The following is a 10,695-nucleotide window of genomic DNA, read 5'->3' as shown; positions in this document are numbered from 1 at the left end:
TATACAGAGATTTATTTATTTCAGCTGCCATCTGTTGAAACCACACTTGAGTCTGAGTACCTTTAATGAAAAAAATCACTGCTCTTATTTTTCCCTATTAGTGTCAGATTCAGGATATTAACATCAATTAAAAAATAATCTTGAGTTGCTAGGGGATCAGAAATTTGTATCTTCTATTTATAAAAAAATGGTTTGATTTGAGAAAATAGTTCAAACTCTGCCTCATAAGATTTTTCCAAACACCTCAAAACTTATTTGATAATGACATAAACAAAAAGAAAAATTAGTTTTGTTCACCTCCTCTAAAACACCAAAAATCAGGGCATTGGACAAGATATTGAGGTGAATACTGCAAATTTTAAAAAAACTTGAGTTTAGTTGCCTTTTCTCCACAAAATCTATACAACCTGTTTTCCCCCTTCACTGTAGGTACTCAATTTGTGGCAAGTGAAGTCAATTTTTAAAAATTTAGAATCTATATATTAACCTAAAGATTCTTACTATAGCAGGTGGTTAGGCCCTTTTTTGTTTGTTGCTAAAATTCTCAGGTAGGATGAGTATCTCAGAATCAAGCACATTGTCTGGAATAGCCACTATATAGTCATTTAGTGCCTGTTAAAGTCCAGGGATTTTCTAGGCACTAAGAGCATGTCCTCATGGAGCTTAGATTCTGGTAAATTCCAGTAGGGAAAAAGAGACCAAAAACATATAGATAGAGGGGTGTCTGGGTGGCTCAGTAGGTTAAGTGGCCGACTCTTGATTTTGGCTCAGGTCATGATCTAACGGTTCATGAGTTTGAGCCCCATGTTGGGCTCTGTGTTGACAGTGTGGAGCCTGCCTGGGATTCGTTCTCTCTCTCTCTCTCAGAATAAGTAAATACTCTCAAAAAAAAGTATAGATATATATGTGTGTAAGTACATATATATATAGGCATATATTTACATTTACATACATGTATAAATGTACATATATAAATTATGTATACATAGTTACACGTAAATATTTATGTATGCCTATAAATATATATAAAATATGCCAAGTGATAAATGTTATGGGGAAAAAAATAAAATAGGGTTGGGGGAAAGGGAGTGCTTAAGCAAGGAGTTATTTTTGGTAGACTGGTCTGGGAAGGTCTCTGATAAGTTGATGTCTGACCAAACCCCTGAAGGAAGTGAAGAGAATCTCTGGGGAAAGTAGAGCTGTTGTGAGACAAATGAACATGTAGTCTGGAGTTCAAGGGAGAAGCCCATGTTGAATATAATCAATTTGAACAACATCCACACGAAGATATTATTTAAAATCATGAGGCCAGATAAGACTATAAGGTATTCATAGAAAAGAGACCAAAGGACTAAACTCTAGGGAACTCCAACATTTAGAAATCATGGGAATGAATATAAATAAACAAATGAGATCAAGAAGTGATTAGTGAAGGAGGAAGAAATTAGCAAACTGATGCCCAAAAGCCAAGTAAAGGATTTGTTTCAAGAGGCCAGCTGTGTGAAATTATCTTGAGAGGTAACACATGGATTGAGATCTGAAGGTACAAATAGGCAATGCAGAGAACATTAGTCACCTCAAGGAGAAGTGTTTTAGTGAGGTCACAGAAAGGAAAACTTTAATGGAATAGGTTTAAGAAAAAATGGAAGTGGTACTTTTTAGTAGTTTTGCTGTAAACTGAACAGAGAAATAGACTGGAAGCCGGAAGTAGACATATGGGGCCAAAGGTTATTTTTTAAAAGATAGGATAATATAGCCTATTTGTATTCTGATGGGATAACTTTTTGTGAACTACTGACCTGTACTAATCAGCTCTAAAGATAAAATGTAGTTGAAGACAACTACAGAGTAATGTTTCTTTAATATAGACTAAAAAAACTAAACTGTATAAAATCAAAAGCATGGATAGACAATATACAGAATTATTCACCAGCTTATAGTATATTTAGAATCTGGATACAAACAACTTAAAAGAAGCTTTAGAGTTTGGACTGTGAAATTCACCACTTTGTGAGATATACAACAAAAAGCAATACATTTTTGGAATATGCTAAAATGTAAGTAAGTAAACAAATACACAAATTTGTAACTTACTTTACAAATAAGTAAACAAACACAAACGAGTTTGTAATTTTTCCAAAAAGAAGGATTTCATTTCAGAAAACAGTTTGAACAACTCATTCTTGTAGAAAATATTTAAACACATTAGGTAAAAAATTCAGAGGGGCCCGTGCGTGGCTAAGTAGGTTAAGCATTGGACTCTTGATTTTGGCTCCGGTCATGGTCTCATGGTTGTGAGATGAACCCCACATCAGGCTCCGTGCTGAGCAGGAAGCCTGCTTGGGATTCTCTCTCTCCCTCTCTCTCTCTGCCCCTCCCTGGCTCTGAAAAAACAAAAACAAAAACTCATATACTTTAGGCAAACTTTCCTACCTTTATATGATTATCAGAATTGTTGACATTTCACTTCCATTTCTTGACTCATCATTACTACAAATACAGCATGAGCTCTCAGCTTCAAATAAAACGAAGTTTATCTTCCCAAAGTAATATTTTATCAGTAAGTTTAGGTCTGCCTCTCTTTTAGCTATAAACTAAAAGACTATCAGAAATCTAGTTTACCCCATCAAAAATCTAATAAATATATTTGAACAAATAAGTTGATTGGTTTTTACCATGTATAATAGCTAAAAATTATTGAGTTTACTATTTCTATTATTGTACTGTTTTTTTTGTTTACTAAACAAAAAACATGTTTATTAGGTCATAAAAAGGATAAAACGAAGTATAAATACTGTCAAAAGTAGTTCCTTAAAAAGACTATTTTAAGATGGCCATAGGGTCATCATATGCCTTTAAAACATTTTAGAAAAAAAAATAAATTAAAAAATAAAACATTTTGGAAAGGGGAATTACATTTCAAAAACTATGGGTAATGACAAAGAGAAGATGCTGGTAATGTGGTCATTATCTGAAGCATAAACCTGGTTTTATTGGAGAGTTAGTTACAGTGAGGTATGCCTTAGGGTTTATAAACAAACCTTATAGGAAAGAGGAAGCCTGTTGTGTACAATTGGATGCATGATGCCATGAAACATTCTATTCAAACTAATTCTCCTTGTTCTGATTCTATGTGTTAAAAAACAGAATTCAACTGAGTGAACTTGAAAAATTTAACTGGCTTTATTTAACAGTCAGGCAGGATCCCATCTAGCCAGCAGAAAAGTGCTCTGAGAGGCTAAACAAAATGGAAGATGTTTATAGGCAGAAACAGGGTGGGGCAAAGAAGCTATAAACAAAAAAAGGGGGAGGAGGAGGAGGAGGAGGAGAAGAAGAAGAAGAAGAAAAAAGAAAGGAAAGAAAGAAAGAAAGAAAGAAAGAAAGGAAGAAAGGAAAAAAGGAGAAAGAAGAATTGTTTCAGGCAAGGTCACCTTCCTTTGGGGGAAGCATGGGGTTCTAGCAAGCAATTTACCTCACTAGTGCTGATCAGAAAATTCCAGATTGACTGGTTAAAGTTCAGATTCTTGCAATTATATCCTGATTTGCAGCAATGGGGGCAAGTGACTCCATTTTTATTTTACTTTTTTAATTATTTTTTATCATTTTTAAAATTCCAGAATAATTAACATACACTGTTATATTAGTTTCAGGCATACAATATAGTGATTCAACAATTCTACACATTATTCAGTGCTCATCACGATAAGGGTACTCTTAATTCCCTTCACTTATTTCAGCCATTCCCTCCCCTCTGGCAAACACCAGTTCTCTATATTTAAGAGACTTTTGTTTTTCGTCTCTTTTCCCTTTGTTCATTTGTTTTGTTTCTTACATTCTACATAGGAATGAATTCATGTGGTATTTGTCTTTCTTATACTGACTTATTTCACTTAGCATTATACACTCTAGATCCATCCATGTTGTTGCAAATGGCAGAATTTCATTTGTTTTATGGGTAACATTCCATTGTAGATACATACCATACCTTCTTTATCCATTCATCTATCAGTGCATACTTGGGTTGCTTCCACATTCCAGTTAATGTAAATAATGCTGCAATAAACATAGGGGTACATATATCCTTTCAAATTCTTATTTTCATTTTCTTTGGGTAAATAGTAGCAGAATTACTGGGTCATATGGTAATTGTTTTTCATTTTTCAAGTAACCTCCACCCATTTTCCACAGTGGCTGCACCAGTTTGGATTCCCACCAACAGTGCCCAAGGGTTCCTTTTTCTCCATGCCTCACCAACACTTGTTACATCTTGTCTCTTTGATACTATCCATTCTGACAGGTGTAAGGTGATATTTCATTGTGATTTTGATTTGCATTTCCCTGACAATGAGTGATGTTAAGCATCTTTTTTGTGTCTTTGGAGTAATGTCTGTTCATATCTTCTGCCTGTTTTTAATCAGATTTGTTTTTTGTTTTGTTTTTTTGTGTTGTGTAAGTTCTTTATATACTTTGGGTATTAACCCCTTATTGAATATATTATTTGCAAATATCTTCTCCAGTTTGGTGTCTTTTTGTTTTGTTCATTGTTTCCTTTGCTATTCAAAGTTTTTTATTTTCATGTAGTTCCAATAGTTTATTTTTGCTTTTGCTTCCTTTGCCTTAGGAAACATATCTAGAAAAATGTCAGAGAAATTACTGCCTGTGCTCTCTTCTAGGACTTTAGGTGTCATATTTAGGTCTTTAGTCCATTTTGAGTTTATTATTGTCTATGGTGTAAGAAAATGGTCCAGTTTTCCCAAAACCATTTGTTAAACACCCTTTCTTTTTCCCACTGCATATTCTTGCCTCCCTGGCATAGCTTTATTAACCATGTAAGTGTGTGTTTATTTCTAGGCTTTCTATTCTGTTCCATTGATCTATATGTCTGTTTTGGTGCCAGTACCATACTGTTTTGATTAATACAACTTTGTAGTATATCTTGAAATCTGGGATTGTGATACCTCCAGTTATGTTCTTCTTTTCCAGATTACTTTGGCTCTTCAGGATCTTTTGTGGTTCCATAAAAATTTTAGGATTTTTTATTCTAGTTCTGTGAAAAATGCTCTTGGTATTTGATTGGGATTGCATTAAATCTGTAGATTGCTTTGGGTAGAATGGACATTCTAACAATATTTGTTCTTCCAATCCATGAGCATAGAATATCTTTCCATTTGTGTCATCTTCAATTTCTTTCATCAATGTTTTATAGTTTTCAGAGTACAAGTCTTTCCCCTCTTTGGTTAGGTTTATCCCTAGGTTTTATTATTTTTGGTGCAATTGTACATGGGATTTTCTTAATTTCTCTTTCTGCTACTTCATTATTAGTGTACAGAAATGCAACAGGTTTCTGTATATTGATTTTGTATCCTGCAGCTTTCCTGATTCATTTCTCAGTTCCGAAGTTTTTTGGTGGAGTCTTTAGGGTTTTCTATATATATAGTATCATGTCATCTACAAGTAGTGAAAGTTTTACCTCTCCTTACCAATTCCAATGCCTTTCATTTCTTTTTCTTGTCTAATTGCTGTGGCTAAAACTTCCAGTAGTATGTTCAATGAAAATTTTGAGAGTGGAAATCCTGTCTTGTTCCTTCCCTTGGGGGAAAAGCTCTGTTTTTCCTCATTGAGGATGATGTTGCAGTGAGTTTTTCATAGATAGCCTTTATTATGTGGATGTCTATTCCCTCTAACCCTACTTTGTTGAGGGTTTTTATTATGAATGGATATTGTACCTTGTCAAATGTTTTTCTGCATCTATTAAAATAATATTTTTTTATCCTTTGTCTTATTTTTTAATGTTTATTTATTTTGAGAGAGTGTGCACACACATGAGCAGGAGAGGGGCAGAGAGAGAGAGAGAGAGAGAGAGAGAGAATTCCATGCAGGCTCCCCACTCAGCATGGAGCCTGATATGGGGCTTGATCTCACAACCATGAGATCATGACTTGAGCCCAGATCAAGAGTCTTAAGCTTAACTGACTGAGCCACCCAGGCAACCCTATCCTTTTTCTTACTGATGTCATGTATCAAGTTGATTGGTTTGTGAACATTCAGCCACCCTTATATCCCAAGAATAAATCCCACTTGATTGTGGTGAATGATTTTTTTTAATGTATTGTTGGATTTGGTTTGCTAATAATTTGTTGAGGATATATGTATCTATGTTCATCAGAGATATTGGCCTATAGTTCTCTCTTTTTTTTGTAGTGACTCTATCTGGTTTTGGTGTCAGGGTAATGCTGGCCTCATAGAAAGCTTTCCTTCCTCTTCCATTTTTTGGAATAGTTTGAAAAGAATAGGTATTAACCCTTCTTTAAATGTTTGGTAGAATTCACTTGTGAAGCCACAAGTGACTCCATTTTGGACCTGTTTCTTTTAACATGTTTACCAAGCAATTTTATGATGTGATTTACTATATACATCTGTTTATAAGGAAAGGTGAATTGTCATATAACCTATCATCCCCATGCAGATGCTCAATTTCTAATTATGAATTAATAAGTAGGCAGTCTGTTTTGCTGGGTTAATAATTAATAAGTAGGCAGTATGTTTTGCCCAGGCAGTCTCCTGAGCTGGGTTAATGTGAATCTGATACTCAGAGATGGATCAGCTATTGATAGGTCTTTGAGAGTGAGACTGAGCCAGATCAGATCAATACGATAATGAAATACCCCTGTTGTCAGTCTTTTTGGGAGATCACCTACTAACCCTTTCCCCAGATGGTATGTGCAAAAATCCTTTGTCCTTATTTGGCACATGGATGAGATTCACTGGAAAGTACTTGGCTTGCTGGTGACAAGTGGTCTCTCCTTCACCAAACTCTAAACAGGTTCCTTTAGCCACTTTCCAACTGGGCCTCATCCTTGGGCCTTGTCAAGTTCAGTTGTTAGCAAGAATAATGCTAAGTTGGGTTAGCCAGAATCCCCACCATTAATTTCAATCACTCTCAATATTTGACCAAATTCCTCACCCCTCATCATCCCCAGATAATGCCCAATCAACCTGGCCTGCCTTCAGCAAAAATCCTGTTAGATTAATATAGCCAGAATCTCCCTACCCCTGATGTTTCCTCTTAGTGATTTTCTATCCACTGACAACTCCGACCCCCACCCCCAACTTGTTCCTTAGCTGTTAATCACCACTTGTCCATTGCCCATGCTATATTATGAAAAGACCCCAATTCTACACTGAGATCTCTTTTCTTATCCTGTAATAGTTCCCAAGTGAAATGTGTTTTTACTGCTCTAACTACTGTCCAGCTCTGGTTTTCTTTGACTCTGGAAAACTGGACAGGATATGTTTATACAAACATATGTGTTTACTTTCTACTTAACTATTAGATAGCACCTATCTATTAGGAATAACATTTTTACTTCTGTCAGTAAAGAGCTAAAATGTATTAAAAAAATTATACCAAACCTGGTCTGGGACAAACCACTTTTGCTTAATGTAATTCACAAACCTCTTTCTGGGAAGAAAGAGATGAACTGTCCTCATAAAATGCTTAAGCACTTTAATGACATAAAAACAGGTTTAATCAAACTAGTTACCCATCCACCCTGACTCCGAAGTGACTATCAAAGGGCAAGTGAGTGGTATATTAGAAAATATTTTTTTAATTAAGTCTAACAATAACTATTTTCTATTCCTGTAAAGCATCCACTGCAAAATGTGCTAAGTCTGATCTTTCCTTTGTAATCAATATTTTGATATAGTTTTGATATTTCTTCATAGCCAAATTTGTCAAAAAATCATCTTTAATTAACATGTATACTATGTATTTATGTGTATGGTAATCACATAGTAGTGGGGGATTAAAGATCCCTTCAGATGATTAAAGATCCCTTCAGTTTACATTTCTGTAACAGCCACATTTAGTTTGTTATCCATTTGGTATCTTGAAATTAATTTCAATTAAATAATTGACATTATAAAAAAATCAAAGGACTACTATTAGAATTTTTTTATCTTTTATTCACAGGCCTTAATTAGCACTATTATTTGGGAGGTATGTTTTTATCATAAAAGAGATGGGTATGTTGTATCAATATTTCAACTCTGTCACTACTTCAATCTAAGACAAAAGTCCCTTGTAAACCATAGGAGATTGCTCAAAAGAGGTCAAGTATTTCGTAAATACAAATTCATCTGTTGCATTTAAACCAAGACTTTACTTAGAGGATAGGGTAAAAAATATTCACACATAACTAGTTAAGACTATCCCTTCTATTCCTCCAAGGATAGATCTTTTGCCCTTAGGGCAGCTATTGGGCCCAGTCTTTTTCGAGAGGGTAGGGGGAGAGGGGGAGAGGATGGTAACAGGAAGAGCCTGAAGCAGCACTAGGTTGGTTAACATATTTTGAACATCAAACTGGTATTTGACACACATGAAGACCCATCTTCATGTTGGTAACACTTATTTTTTAAAAATAAATTAACAAACCAGTGTTGATTATAAGCAAAAGCAATCCTTATTAGAAGCAAGTCTTATTAGAAGGTCTAATAACTGGACAAGGCTGCTATGTAAGTTATCAAAAGTTGCTTTATAAAAGTCTCAAGGTTGCTGAACTAACCTTATCTGTTCCCATTCAAAAAAAATATTGAGTTAAAAAAAAAAAAAAGAATGAAGCTGTCTTATGGTCCATTTGAATGATATCAGATGACCAAATGCTATAAAAACTTACTCCTAAAAAATTGTTTGATTTTTCTAAAAATCCTCTAAATATAAACAGACAATTGTGATAACTACTATGTGCAAAAGGGAAGCTATACTGTTTTTGCTTAATGCTTGCATCATCACAGTGATACAACACAAGTGGTGGTGCAATCAAATGCCAGTATCATAATATTCTGTGTTAACATTTCACCCTTTGCTGTCTTTTTTTCTTTTTCCTATTGTACTTGAAGGTACTAGAAAACTTACCTTCATCAGATAGTATGAAATATGATCAAGGCTTTGGGGAACACTGCCTGTAGCTGAAGTTGAAAACAAGGTTTCCCAAACAGTTGTTTTGCTAGATTGAACTGGTCTAACCTCCCACACAGGTGGTGGAGAAGTATGAAAGGGGAAAAAAAAGGTTCTGTGCATTGAAAACTAAGTGAACATCAGTATTGATTATACCAAGGTCAATCATTCAGACAACTAAGTAGTATATATAATTAAAAAAAATTTTTTTTAAGGTGGTCTTTTATTTTCAAATTTTACCTTGTCAAAAATGAATCCGTGTCTTAATACTCATCACACCAACAAATATTTGGTTAGTTTTAAGGGCAAGTTGAATTCAGTAACAACAACAACAACAACAATATATATATACATATATACATATGTATGTATATGTATGTACATATATATGTGTATATATATATATATACATATATATATATAATTAATCTGTGTATTGAAGAAGAATTAAATCATTCTTGTTTTGATTTACTTATTCAGAAACCATTCAAGTCACACATTTAATCTTCCATAGATTTGTAATATATAAATCTATAGATTTTGCCCTCTACAGAACTAGAGAACTAAAGAGAAAGTGATTCTGCACAATCAGCCATATTTACAAATATTCCTAATGTCTCCAGTTATTTTTTTAAAAACTTCAAACAATATCTGGTACAATACCTAGTTGCTTCAGCAGTCATTAAGATTTTAGTTCTGTTCCTTGAATTATATTCCGAATCTTCTCAGCATCATTTTGTACAATTTCATTGGACGGGTCAATCTTAAGTGCAGCTTCATAATCCTGTAAGCCTATATTTATATAGCAGTGATAGTCAATAAAATCAGTATTTTATACATACTTGTGTTATCTAGACAATTTTTTTTTACTAAAAATAACCAATAAGAACATGGTTCAGGACAAGTACCAGGTTTTCAATTAGATTCTCATTTTCATATATGCATCTCTATGTAGTATTTCTAAAATACTGCAGAAATTTTTCAGTAATTTCAGAAGTAATTATACTCACTTCACTCAGGACTTTGTAAGAAGCAGTTTTTTTAGGGTTTTTAAAAATTCATTTAAGTAATCTCAACACCCAATGTGGGGCCAAGATCAAGAGTCACATGCTCTTCCAAATGAGCAAGCCAGGCACCTCAGAAACAGTTATTTTAAATTCAAGTACAAATAAGCTAACAGCTTAAACTCATTAAAGCATGAACAGACTCATTTTTGAAAAATGCCATCTTATTTAGAAATTCTAGATTAGGAGAGCCTGGGTGGCTCAGTCGGTAAAATGTCCAATTTCAGCTCAGGTTTTGTAGTTTGTGAGTTCGAGCCCTGCGTTGGGCTCTGTGCTGAAAGCTCAGAGCCTCAAGCCTGTTTCAGATTCTGTGTCTCCCTCTCTTTCTGCACCTCCCCTGCTCCCGCTCAGTGTGTTTCTCTCTCAAAAATAAATAAATATGAAAAAAATTTTTTTTTGATTCTAGATTAAAAAAATAATTTTGGTAGACTCAATCCATACTTTATATAATCCATAGATTATCGTTTATGTTTTTTTCTATAGCTATCATACCTACAGAATTCTTTTGAGGAAAAATTGGCTTAAAAGGAAAGCATTGTGGGCTGGTTGTTACATATATACACAAATAAGTCTAAATCTTCACCAAAATAAGCAGTGGGAAAATTTCTTTGAGAATAAGGAAACTTGAGTTCTAAGTGCTACTGATTTGCCATGCCACTTGAGGTAAAGCAC

At 34.2% G+C, this 10,695-nt stretch overlaps 1 protein-coding gene across 4 annotated transcripts in view; it reads right to left on the bottom strand.

Annotated features, from left to right (window-relative positions):
• Positions 1 to 7,947: 7,947 nt before the first annotated feature.
• Positions 7,948 to 10,695, bottom strand: part of DNAAF4 (dynein axonemal assembly factor 4) — a 63,871-nt gene continuing 61,123 nt past the window's right edge. For 3 of the 4 annotated variants that reach the window (XM_053889047.1, XM_019442037.2, XM_019442040.2), the window contains one exon: positions 7,948 to 9,751. In XM_053889047.1, coding sequence (XP_053745022.1) covers positions 9,642 to 9,751 — 110 coding nt within the window. In that variant the 3' untranslated portion in view covers positions 7,948 to 9,641. The remainder of the gene's footprint in view (positions 9,752 to 10,695) is intronic. The other variant, XM_019442042.2, reaches the window with a different exon arrangement.

This window comes from Panthera pardus, unplaced genomic scaffold, assembly GCF_024362965.1.
Source record: "Panthera pardus isolate Hobbes unplaced genomic scaffold, ASM2436296v1 HiC_scaffold_24, whole genome shotgun sequence".
Lineage (NCBI taxonomy): Eukaryota > Metazoa > Chordata > Mammalia > Carnivora > Felidae > Panthera > Panthera pardus.
Note: the sequence above shows the minus strand (reverse complement) of the source record. Positions and strands in the feature narration are given on the sequence as shown.